At 43.7% G+C, this 13,355-nt stretch overlaps 1 protein-coding gene across 1 annotated transcript in view; it reads left to right on the top strand.

The window, feature by feature from the left end:
- Positions 1-6,728: 6,728 nt before the first annotated feature.
- pdgfc (platelet derived growth factor c) overlaps positions 6,729-13,355 on the top strand; it is a gene marked incomplete at its 5' end in the record, with an annotated part of 41,692 nt that continues 35,065 nt past the window's right edge. The window contains one exon of the mRNA XM_034543003.1: positions 6,729-7,041. Coding sequence (XP_034398894.1) covers positions 6,729-7,041 — 313 coding nt within the window. The remainder of the gene's footprint in view (positions 7,042-13,355) is intronic.

The raw sequence follows: 13,355 nt of genomic DNA, 5'->3' as shown, positions 1-13,355 counted from the left end.
AAGCCCTTTGAGAAAGTCTTGTTGAACACTGTTTTATGTAAAAATCTCTCCACAAGGTCCCGTAACTAGCTGCTGATGAGGATAATGTGATATGATTGAACTCCAGAACGTCTACTAAATGGAGCTTAGACTGCTGTTTCGAAGGATAACAGCTCAATTGTGGCTGTCAGTTATGAGTCTTTTGTTTTTCTGGGAGTCATAGCAGGTGGACGTGTTTTCCATCTCGGTGGTGTGAGATCCTTTTGTTAAAAATATGTCTGCTTGAGAATGAACAAAAGAGCTGAGAACCAACCGAGTGAGGGATGAAGGAATTAATGGCTTTTTATAAGAAGCTTAATACATATTTGGCAAAGGACCAAACAGTTACAAGCGCCCCCAAAATATTATCACTTAATATGATCATTGATTTGATATAAAGCCTTGGGAGTTTATGAAGCATGTTAAGTACTTTCTTGTTGGGACACATGATTGATGTTCCTCTGAAGTGCAAAGTATCCTGTAGGGAGTTGAGCTTTTCTGCTGGTGGCGAGTAAAATCTCAAGGCTCGACGAACAGAAGGGAAAAAAAGCAGTAAAATACTGTTCATTCTTGTCAAAATGGTGTGTGTGTGTGTGCGTGTGTGTGTGTGTGTGTGTGTGTGAAGCTTAGATCAGCTCAATGTTGACAACTGCTAATTTGATGGAGTTCCCTCTCCTTGAGCTGCCACGTACTGTCGATTAAAGTGGATTACCCCGCCTGCCATCTCACCTTATGGAATTTAATAAAAGAAATGGACAAGAAAGGATGGATATTAGTAACGGCTACCAGCTGCTTACTATTTATTATTGAACTGTTTTACAGTTTTAACGTTGGAGGCCCATATGGTTCATATTAAAAATGTAGACTGGTGTAATAAAATGGGAGTCTTCATAGATTGGTGCCAGTTAGAGTTGATTATCTTGGTGATGCTAGATATTTTCTATGTTGCAAACAGAATTCCCTCAAAAAAATATTTGCCATTTGTTAATCTTGCAGTTCTTACTTTTTTTTTTCCACATGAATAACTTTTTTTTTTTCAAGCGCCAGCCAGAACACATTTTTTCATTCATTTTGTGATCTTTTTTTGTTCTCTCTGTGAAAATGAAATCTTTTCCCAACAATCTTTTTTCGATCCATCTCATTCATCCATCACTTAAGTGTCAAAACAACGTGGGCGGCCGTTCCACGTCGAATCCCCCCCCCCCCCCCCCCCCTCCCGTGATATCATTTTTTTTTGGCGCCTGACCAGGCAGTCCATTTGCGTATACACGAATTAATCAGCGCCACATGCATGGAGATTAATGATTTATGTCACGGGGAGCAAATGGAGCACAAGGGATCCGTTTGTTTCTGTCTCCAAAAAAAAAAAAATAATGTTCACTGGCATGGCCGCGAGCCAACGTGCCTGATGGACAACGCTGGATTGAGCCAGTCGATTGTGGTTTTACACCACCTGGCATGCAGAGCACAGTTCTACTGTACTACGGGAGCTCAGGGGAGTTTTATGTGTTGTCACGTTCTTATTCAAATGAAGAAAGAAAAAAAAGAAAAACAGCTGTTTTACAGATGGAGACTTGCACATCTTTTTCGCTAAGTGATGGGAAGAAGGTTCATGAACACGACTGCAGATCAGTGAAGATAAATCTTCTGGAAGAGGAAGAAGCAGATGTCATGTGCGTATGTGCCGTCAGAGGCAAAGAGGCTTCAATGGAAATCACGAGGGATGAAGATGGGTTTGAATACTTTGAAACTGTTTGCCCAATGTTTGATGGATTTTAACGTTACGCACTGTTTCCGGAGTAAAATGATTAAATAAGGAAACACGTGGAGATGTATGATGCACGTCTAAAAATGTTGATCATGGGATCGGATCCCTCAAGGGGAGTTTACGCAATGCGCCGCTTCCCCTCGCCAGCACATCCATCATATTAATTATAGATGAGGTTTCTCCTCCGTGCCCCAGGATTACAGCAGCCCAGTAAACAGGCAGCTCCACAGCACGTTGACATGTTTCAGGTATTGGCATCTTTCTCCATGTCGTTATCCATCAGGTATTAATGAACCCTCTCCGTCCGACCCCGGAAACAAAAACATGTATATGAAGTCATATTGTGCATGCTACAACTGAAGTGCTTTAACATAAGACAGATATACAATATTGTCTGGCAACAAAAGTCAGTATATGCATTACTTTGTGAATTAAATATGAAAAGCAGACATATGCACATATGAAAAGTTGCAGGCTTGTAGAAATGTATCAACACACAGTACTGGACTCCAGTACAATACTGTATTGATGAAAATGAGGATATATAGATATGACCCCTGGATCCCTAAATAAGCAGGTTATGCATAATGAACGCTATCCAAGATTATGATGGAGCCACGGAGCCAGAACGCTTCTCAGTGGGAGTATTGTTGGACTGTGAAGGAGGGGAATCCTCGAGGAGAACAAAGGATCTTTCCAAAGTATGAAAATGTATATCAAACAAAACTGAGATTTGCTTGCAACATAAAGGCTAATATTATAATACGACACACCTCTTGTGATTAGTTTTTCCTTTCTTCAATTACATTATTCCAAAATCATCCCGATAAAACAACTTAAATATGTTGTTTTCTTTCGAGTGTGTACTATCACACTCACAGGGTGGTTCATGCAATATCTTGTACATGAATGATTTGATTTGTGAGAAATAACTAACAAACTGGAATCTAATATCTCGCAGTGAACGATTGGAAACACAAGGCGGCTGTTTGAAATGTGACTTTAATTGAATTTCAATTACCTGCCCACGATGTGAACACAAAACATGACTTCATGACACTTTATGCTCGACTAAATATATTTTCCCCTGTCATAATAATCTGATTCTGTTCCTCATCGGGTGATGAGATATGATGCAATGGCCGATTAGACACCCCCGTGGTATTTAACATATATTAACAATTGGCTCCAACTCAGCTAAAACATTAAATTGATGTAAATACACCAATAACTTGATGAATAGATACATTAGTGACACTGTTAAAGGAGATATATGCATATTGGTTCATGTTAATTTAAATACATTTGAGTATATTTTGCTACTAACATCTCTGTGTGTTGTTGTGTTTGGAATGATTTTACATGGTGTGCGACCGCCCTTTTGCCCCCCCCCCCCCCCCCCCCGTGTTCAAATGGAAATTATGGCAAAAGGTGCCGTCTCGGATGCCCGTGCGGTACTTAAAATATGATGAAGTGCCCCCCAGGGCGCCCTTTCCGGTGGAGAAAATGAGATGCAGGGTACTAATGGGGCGTTCTTACATGGAGAAAACTAGATTTAGTGGTTTATAGGCTGCTGCTAGGAAACCTTCAGAGTGCAGGTGCCACACCAGTAGCCACTGGCTACTTAAAAATGAAATATGTTAACAGATCGTACAGGTGATTATGTAACTGAGACCTGTTAAATATAAATAACAGACTGCCACCCGGGAATAATTATAAAACCATGTACAGAAAAATTTACTCAAATTAATCTAGACGTGAAGATTATCAGCAGACAAGAAGAAGAAGAAAAAACAATAAACAAACGATGACGCCCTTATACACCAGTATAGCATCTACTCCACTAATGATGGGTGTTTCTAGAGGTCGACAGGGTTTAAAAGTAAGGCTCCGGTTCAGAGGATGAGCAGATTAGAGAACGCATGGATGGATGATTCCATCAGAAGACAGCATCATTTATTTTAATCACATGACGATGAAATGAGACTAGAGTGAGATCCAAATGTTGTCTTCTTCTGAACGGATACATTTCCCACAGCGGCTTCAACAAGTGTGTGTGTGTGTGTGTGTGTTCATGGTGGCAACTGCCTGACTTGCCTGTAGTTTCCGAGGGGCACCACCAGGGGGCTCTGGTTTTCAATTACAGCAATCACGCATGATCTCAAAAGTTCAGCAGAAGATTTTTTTTTTTGGGAATATTCCCAGAATATGCTCACTGGTACAGAAGTGTGTCGGCACTCTCGGAGCATTAAGCACAACCTTGCATCTGCGATTCAATGACGACGGCCTCACCGGGCGTAACAATGAACGCGAGAGACTCTTCAATTTGTAAATAAATTGAGAGGAAATGTGAGTCATTTATTTTTCTAAATTCCTCCGCTGGCCCATTTCCCTCAACTCCTCCAACGCAGGACCACACAGAAAAAGAAAAAGAACGCTCCTGCTGCTACAGGAGGTGGTTACCATATAAATTAAGTCATCTCAAAGCCCCTCTCTCCCCCCTCCACCACGCCTTTTTTTTTCTCTTCAAGATGTAATAATGATCTGGATGTGGCCTTGTGTTCCACTTCATATCAGCTGGAACAAAACTGGGTGCTTTTTGCAGACAGAGTGACAGATGAGTCGTGTAAGACGGACTGATGGGGAGAGCACATCTGTTTGTTTGACAGTTACGTGTCCCCCGAAAAAGTCTAATGGGATTTAGACCGTGAGTCCTCCATTGTAAACATTTCCATCTTCCAGTCTGCTCGGGAGGGGGGGGGGGGGGGACGCCTCTCTGTGTGTTAGCTGTGACCCCCGAAAAAAAAGGTCTGCCTTGTTTCTAATTCCCTCTGTTTATTATATTTCTTTGTATCAAAGCCTTTTTTTGTTCGCGTTCAGCGAGACCACCGTGGAAGCGGCGGCAATCAAGTGTGGACGACGAGACAAAATAGGCCGTTTTTACAGACAACAAACCTCAAGGGGGTGAATGAGTGTGTTATGAGTGTGCGAAAGAGAGAGAGAGAGAGAGATTCCACATTGTGAAGCGCTGACATCTGCTGCAGGCGCTTCGCAGGGCTGGAATGTGATACTCTCCTTTACACAAAAGGGCCTTGGCCCTTGCAGCAGGCACAAGAAGGCCGCTATAACGTGGTGCTGCCCGTCTCCACGGGGAAAAAAAAAAAAAAAAGACCCCCCCCCCCCCGTCCTGTGCCTTCTTTTCCCAGACACTGACTCCCGATTAAAGCCACAACACACTTTCCCTGCTGCATACCTTGATGCTGGGGAGACGGCTGCTCTTTGAAGGTGGTAGTTGCTGAGCTATGTGAGACTTGGGATGGAGGGGGGGGCGGGGGGGGGGGGGGGGGGGTAAATTGCTGCAGCATTGCATCATGTGTCCGGCTCAATGGGTTCAATATGTCTCCAAGTCCCCTTTGATTGTTGTGTCTGTCTGTTTCGGGTGGGATTTAACGGGAGGAACGCAGTCGATGAGGTACACCCGTGTGCAGGGCAGAAAGGAAAATTGGGAACAGGAGGGGAGTGTTGTTCCAAGCGGTGTCTCTGCTTTGATACGACAAATTGAGAAGCTCTTAAACATTTTTTTCCTTACCGCAGAAACATTTGCACAACAAGAGCGTTGACGAGTCTGAAGTGTGTGGCACACACATCCATCTTTCATCTTTAAACAATCGCTCCACGCTTACTCGTGGAAAGTTTGTTTCCTTTTGATTGGCCGAGCTTCCTGATGTGCAGCGTGTGCACTGCGGACGCCATCGTTCGACCACGGCCACGGTGATGTCGCCCAATAGGAAGAGTAGGAACACAGATATTTATGAGCACTGACACAGAGGGGACGAAAGAGACGCACACAGTAGCAAGTCCTGCCTCAAATAGGCCAAAACTGTTAAAAAATGAGCTTTAGACAAAACTCCGGAAAACAATGTACATTATAATGCAATGTGTTTCATTGCATGAGACAGAGTGAACTATTCTACATGGAATAAAACTATATCTTTAATATTTTTCTGTGCAACATTCAGCCACTAATTACGAATAACTCCAGTATCTTAAAATAATGTGTGTTGTTGTTGTTGTGAGCTCCAACATGTCCACTATCTGGTATGTGAGTGTTACAGTTACTTTTCTAGAGTGGAGGAAACAGTGTGTAAAGTTATTTGAAGGATTCCTTCTTCTTCTTCTTCTCCTCCTCCTCCTCCTCCTTTGCGTTTCTCAACACGTGGAACTGAAAGTGGGCGCACCAGCTCATTGGACCAGGCGGCAGCAGCGGAATAGTTAACTCGCAGGGGAGTTTCCTCGGCTGGGAACTTGTGCTTTATGTTCAGCACCTGTTGCGCCGACTGTTGGCAGCCTCCACAGAGCCAAGCCCCGGCCGAGCAGCGAGACCTCATCTCAGCCTCCGGCCGCGCGCACGAGTCCAGACCTCGCAGCACAACAGAGCCCCGGCGTCGGCGTTGCGAATGCTTTTCAGGGTGCAGACTGTGTACATCAGGTTGCTGTCGCTCTCTCTCTCTCTCTCTCTCTCTCTCTCTCTCTCTCTCGCTCTCTCTGTGTGTGAGCTTTTTTGTTTTTGTTTGTTTGTTTGTTTGTTGCTGTAATGCGTAAAGGGCTACGCGGATTGTATTCAGAAGGAGTCAAGAACGCACCGTGGACGCGCGCTTGAGCCAAAATGCATCCGTGCTTCTCCGAGGATCTCGTGCCATAGATGATATGCAGACACGCGCACGCGCTTCTTTTTTTCTTTTTTTTTTTTACAACTCATTCCAGGATTATAATGACACAGAGCTAAAGCGTTGTGTCCAACTCCTGTAACCAACTTTTTTTTTTCTCTTCCTCTCCGAACCAACAGGTGCGCTCTCGCGTTACGCAGACGCGGCGAAGGTCCGCGAGCTTTTTGGGAGGAGGATTTTGTCTTGACTTTAGAGACATATAACTTTCACTTTTTTTCTTTCTCCATAAAAAAAAAAAAGAAGAAAAAAAAAAAAAGAGGACTGATGATACAGATTATGTGGATTCTACTCTGCCTTTACCCTCTCCAAATGTGTCCGAAACAGCACTGGTGTCCCGTAAACGACGCACGTGTGTGGTGATACGAACCATCCCGTCAACAGCGCTCTGTGATCGCCCACCGCCACTCATCCAAATGATCCTTCCATTCATATTCCTTCTTGCTTCATCGCTTCTCCAACATTATGGCTCGGAAGCCGAATCAAGTCATGTCAGCAAATTTCAACCCCCAAGTGTAAAGGAGCAAAACGGTGAGTTGTCATTGTGTTTTGTTGTTTGTTTGTTTAAAAAAAATTAGAACACGTGACATTTCTCACTCTATATATATACACACACACGCGTTGCAAAATGCTTGAACACGTTATTTGTAAACGCACATCTTGCTTGAGTTCAAAACTTGCAATGAATGGGAGCGTTTCATCCATTAAAAAAAAAACAAAAAAAAACTGCATTATCCAGGAGAGGAAGTGCAAAATTACCTTTTTTTTAAAACCTTTTTTAAAGTGTACGTGTATGTTTAAGGGGGAAAACCCTCTGACATTCCACGTCCCCCAGGGGGGGGGGGGGGGGGGGGGAGGGGGGGGGGGGGGAGTTTTCCCTGTGATCAGAAGGAAGAAAAAAAAAGAGGCTCCATTCATGCAGCAGTAGCTCGGGGCAGAGTGCTGTGCTCCCCCCCCCCCCCAGAGCTGCAGAGATCCAACCTATCTGTGTTACATGTGACGTCTGCAGTTGAGTTGCATTAAGGGAATACTTTCCCTCAGATGATGTCTGATTCTTTGCCATTTGGCCATCACGTTCTTTGTTGTCGTGGAGTGAGTTGGGGCCATCTTTCAAAGCAATAGATTTCCCAAAGAGCCACTTGATGCACTGACTCGTGCCGATTGGTTTCTCATCCCTTTGGTTGGGTTTCGCTCCCCACAACACACTCACTTAGATACATTGTTTTACTTAAATATTAATGAAGCAATAAGACTAATAATGCAACAATAGCAGTTAAGAATGATTTGCTATCCTTCTCCGGACACTTGCTTTGTCATAGACTATTTAATTAACCAGGACGACCGATCCAGTGGACTGTATGAGTTCTTAATTAAACACTGTTCCTATGAATGCATTATAGGTGATCTATAAAGCATGCATTAACGCCCAGAAAAAGGTCAGTGAATAGTCAAAACGGTTGTATTGGAGAGGTATACGACGACATGGACCCCACAGGCTCCAGTTCAAAGTGTAGCAACACGGCTGCACCCTGCAGATGTTTGCGCTGCTCAGACTTCATTCATTACTCAGCCCTCCGTACAGCCAGTGGGTTTGGACTGGCCTTGTGTGAGGACATGCAGCGCTGACTTCACTACAGTCGGGGGCTGGGAAATCAGAGCCTCCCGCCGGGATCTCCCAGGTTTAATCAGGACGTCCCGAGAAAGGAAAACAACAGTGAGGGGAGGTGGAGGAGGGGGGGGGGGGGGGGGGAGATGTTGAAGTTGTCAAAGAACTCTTTGAAACGGCGGTCTCACACACACACACACACACACACATCGGCCCGGGGCGAAGGCCGCCCGTAACCTTTGACTGAGGTGCTCACCGTTCTGGCGCCCTTGATTGCTGATGCTGTGCGAGACAATTTGATATTGATCTGAGGGAGGAGGGGGGGAGGAGGGGGGCAGACCTGTCTGGCATGTTTAGTAGTCGTTGCAGAGAGAGTTATGGTCCCACGGTCGTATTAAACTTGGCAAGCGGGCTGCTGATTACTCCATAAGATATCTGCCTCCCGGTGAGGTCTAGCGCTGTGTAACGCGATCGTCTGTCACAATAAGTGATTCGGACAAAAGTCTAGAAAAAAAAGGCTAATGTGATGGGCATGAACGCTGAAAATGTACATTTTGTGTGTTGTGGTCATAAATAATGTGAACACTTCCTTCCCCCACCGCTGAGGGGTTATTATGTTACAATAACATGTATCGCACATGTCATTTCTCATGCGTTTGCCATATGGCTATAAGGTTTCACAGTTATTGAGGAACACCATTGGTGGAAATCTGCAGTTCCACTGCAAAAAACAAAAAAAATGCTTTGCATGGTTAAAGAAATAAGTTGAAAGCAATTCGCCACCGCAGTCTCTGGTTTCTTTCTCTTTTTTTCCTGCCATAATTATTTTTACAGAGGATTGTTAGTTGCATTTTAGGATATTATGATTATGAGCCTTCAGTTACGTCACTGTTTCTTAATAATGACTACTTTGCATTGGCAAATGTGTTTTGTAAGAAACATAATTCTGCCTATAGATTAAGTTTCCGTCTGGGTTAAATATAAAAAAATAAAATTAAAAAAAGGTAAATTATAGCCCAAATGCATTGACTTTTTTCATAATTTAACCAAAAGTGTCTGAATTTGCCGAACATTATGATGCAGGACGTGAAACCACATACTGCGTTTCCTCCAAAAGTCTTTCATCAAAGCACATTAGTAAACATATGTATTTTGTAGGAGTTATAGTTCTGATTTGTTACAGGATTTATAGTCTGTGTATCCCACAGAGCGTTATTTTTTTTAGAGTAAATTCAATACATGTTGTTCTCCCCTCTATGCAAATAGACTCAGGCATATCACCATAAAGCTGCAGCTGCACCTCGTCTGCAGGAGTATTAACTAAAGTATATAAGCTTGTTTCATTGCACTGACATGGCCTTTTGTTCATGCCACAGAGCTCACAATGCCTGTTAGACTGTGATTCGCTAGGCAGAGGTGACAGTTGGATAACACTGCACATCCAGCTGAAGATGCTTCCCTCATCTCAGGGGGGCTCCTCTTCATATCATCGCTTATATTTAAGTGGTCCGGCTTCACTCCCCCCCCCCCCCCGTAGAAGGCCATGTTTCCACCCCCCACCCAGCCCACCCGTAAAGCACATGTGCAGATCTTATTAGAAAAATCCGGCTGCAAATATTAGTAGGAGATGCGGATTACCTGCAGATATTCCCGCTTATATCCCTCCCGAGCGCCACTGGAGGAAGGTATGCGACGCGCTCGACCTGCCAACGATCACAGAGGCTGCTGTTCTGCTAAAGATTACGAGATTAGGGGGGGGGGGGGGAGAGAACTTGGGGTTGTAGGGGTCACAGGGCCCGTGGGGGGAAACGTGTGCAGCTTTCCACGTATACATGCGTGCAAGTTTAACGATACAGGAGGTGCATTGTGCATTCATTAGATTATGATGCAGACAAACAGTTTAAAGTAGGGGGCTTAAAAGCAGGAAAGACTCTGGGTGGCCTTTTCAGGTGTACTGTGAAGTGTAGCCTACGTCTCACATTCATTCATAGGTGGCTGAGAACAGTTCGTTAATAGCAAACTTGGCGAAACAAAATGGCGATTGACAGTCGGAGCACTTCTATGGCTTGTGTCTTTCTCTCTTGTAGATTAGAAACTGGAATAGAAAATGTTTAATAAAATGTCAACAAAAAAAAAGGTACAACCCTGCATACTCTACACAGAAACTGCACCGGAGAAGTCAACTTAAAATCCTAAGATGCAGAGAGAAGAACCATCTGATCGCAGAGCGTAACATTGTGTTGCGTGTGCCACTAGCTTTGAGATGAAGCTACATGTGCTGCTTTGTAGAAACACGATAATGCATTCAGCTGTTTGAAATAATTCATCTTGGGATTTTTCTGGGGACAATTTAAGATGCAAGTCAGTCTGTGAACCTCGTCCCCTTAAGAGATGGCAGCTGAAGCTCATGGGTATTGTTCTAGTCGAGGCATCTTCCACGAAACAATTCCGATGGCCGTATTACGAACTATTATATAATCAGATTGCTCAGGAGACTGTCATGTGTCTGGATTGAGGAGAAAACTGTACAGTGATCAAAATAAAGCAGGTCCTCCCTTCCCTTCCACTTGTTTGACACTTTGAGCTGTAAAGTTATTGTTTTTTTAAAAAAGAAAAAAAGGTCTCACATTAAAAAGACTTAAGACATAACTAAAATGTTTCTCTCTTTCTCAGTTACCAAATCTGTCCAGACTAAGACCGAACATCGGGGCGCAAGCCTCTTGTACTGGGAGCTGCAAGTGTGGCCAGCTGGCATTCCGGTTTCCACTGTTATTTTAAATGGTTTCCATCGTGCTTAACTCCTAACTTTTAATTTGAAATCACGATATGCCTCTTAAAGCAGTGAAAGAAAACTAGCCGGTCTTGGAATCTGCATGCGTTCCTTAATACGGGTCAGATGTTCTGGGAAAGCTGGTTTCCAGTTCCAGAAGGCTGCACTTTGATATGAATGAATGCAGCATTTTGGAGTCCATCGTTGTTGCGGGCAGTGCAACAGCAGCCGGTATTCTCGGCTGAATTAAAACCATCGGAGAAAAGCGACGGGTCGAATATTCAATGAACTCAGCGGGACGCAAAGAGAGAAACAACTACATTGAGAATGTCACTAATGGAAGATGAAACCTGCATGTATAATAAAAGAGGTTTGCCAAGATGGTTCAAATGAATGATCAACAAATCCAATGCTTAAAAGTATTTTTATTTGAACAATGTTTTTTAATGGTTTGGGCCCCATTACATTAAATTTAGCTGATGCTTTTATTATCCAAAGCTACTTACAATCATATTACATTAATACACAGTAGACACAGCTACAGGGAGCAATTCAGGGTTAAGTGTCTTGCTCAAGGACACATCGACTAGGGCGGGGATCGAAACGCCGATCCCTTGATTGAAAGACGGACCTGCTAACCACTGACCCGCAGTTGACCCATTCATTTATTGGGTCATCTGTCCACTGTTATTGGGTCCATCCTTAAAGGTGTATGTGTAAGTAAGAAAAATAAAATCCCCAAATCTGCAGTTATGTGTTTTTTTGCCACGATAGCGGCGGTAGAAACTCCCCGACCTCTGAATACAGACAGGTCTATGTCTTCTAGCAGGAGGACTTTTTCCCTTTCGATATCTCACCGCAGAGCAGGGGGGCACCCTGGATAACAGTGGTTATGTTTTCCTTGTCAGCACTATTTGAACGTGGAGCGCTGTATTTGGCAAGCAAAGCATGCCACCGCCTTGCGGCTGTCATTTTAGGCCGCGAGCAGTTTTTTTTTTTTTGGTCTCATGGAGGGAAATATCTTGCTTTGTGCTCCACTCGTGTTCACCGGCTCGTCACTAACTTCGTCTGGTACTTTGTCTCTGGTGAAGAGCAGGCAAGTTAGAAGTGGATTCACAAGAGCCTTTTCACTGAAAACAGCTGCCTGTTGCTGCAAAGGAAGAACAAAAAAAAAGAAAAAAAAAGAAGTTGGCACGAGTGGTGCAATAGAACCAAAAACAATAAATCTGAAGAGCAGAGTGGAATCTGGGTGTCACGTCAAGCAACAACCACTTTAACATTCAACCCATTGTTGATATCAAAATATTTGATAGTCCAGCTTTTAAAAGTGGTACTCAAACCATATCAAGGAGATCTGTAGACCTGAAGTGGCTCTAAATAAAGTTTGCTGGCTGTAAACATATATAATTATCCAAAGACACCACAGTCTCTGCATTGGTGTGCAATATGGAGATTCATTTTTATTTCTTTTAATCGCAAGCTACCGAGTGGCCAGTATCAATGGGAGGACTCGTAGCTCCCAGGTGTGTCTGAAACAGTCTGAATAGAAATCAGGGTGTTGGTGACAAATCCCATTCAAGCTCAAGCAAACATTGCCTGGATAAATAATGTCCTTAAATGAAATCTTTGATGTCGGTTCAGAGTTCTCCTCTTTCAGCTTTCTTATCGGTTCCGTTCTGTAGCGGCCTCATTGTCCTGCTCCGCCGTCGCTTGGCCCTCCAACGAGAAACAGGCACTGAAATATTACCCGTTTTCCAAATAAGGATCGTCCTGCGACTGGGGGTTGCGCAATCCGCTTGGCAACGCTGTTCCAAATGTGTGGCTTTGTCAAATGGTTAGTTGCAAACGCTTCTTCCCGAGAGCCACCGTTTCTTTGGCAGTTTGTACAGATTTGACGTCGCCACGTTTTTCTCTATGCAGCAAAAAAATTAAAAAAAAACACAGATAACATTTCTATCATGTCTTTTTCTCTCTCTTTCGCTTCCCTCCATCCACAGAATGAAAATGACTCGAATCGAAAAGCAATTTAGCTTCCTTTTGAGGAAAGGACTCGGCGAATGTTGTCCGCACAATGCTTCCAGGAGCGGCTACAGTCGGACCAGCTGGCAGCGAGCAAAGCAGACCGAATAGAACAAAGCGAGGGAAAAAAAAATAATAAAAATGAGCAATTGAGAGTCAAGTGCATGCCCGCTAGAGCGCGCAGAGCGGTGAAATGTACAGTGTGTAAGTTTAGAGACGCATAAACACAGCACTGTAAACAGTCCCAATGCTAACATTGATTCTGGCGGGCAGAGAGAAAGTGTCTGGTGCAGTCCAAACACGAAGGGCGGAGTACGTCTGTGTAAAGTCAAGATTACTTACTTGTCAGAACAAATACCTGTCAATCCCCACGAGTTAACATTGTTTCCTCAGCTCCTTTACCTTTTCTTTTTTTTTTTTTAAACCGACTATTTTACCCCCTAACCCTAA

The sequence above is a fragment of the Cyclopterus lumpus genome, chromosome 10 (genome assembly GCF_009769545.1).
Source record: "Cyclopterus lumpus isolate fCycLum1 chromosome 10, fCycLum1.pri, whole genome shotgun sequence".
In the NCBI taxonomy this organism is placed as follows: Eukaryota; Metazoa; Chordata; class Actinopteri; order Perciformes; family Cyclopteridae; genus Cyclopterus; species Cyclopterus lumpus.
This window is presented reverse-complemented; position numbering and strand designations above follow the sequence as displayed.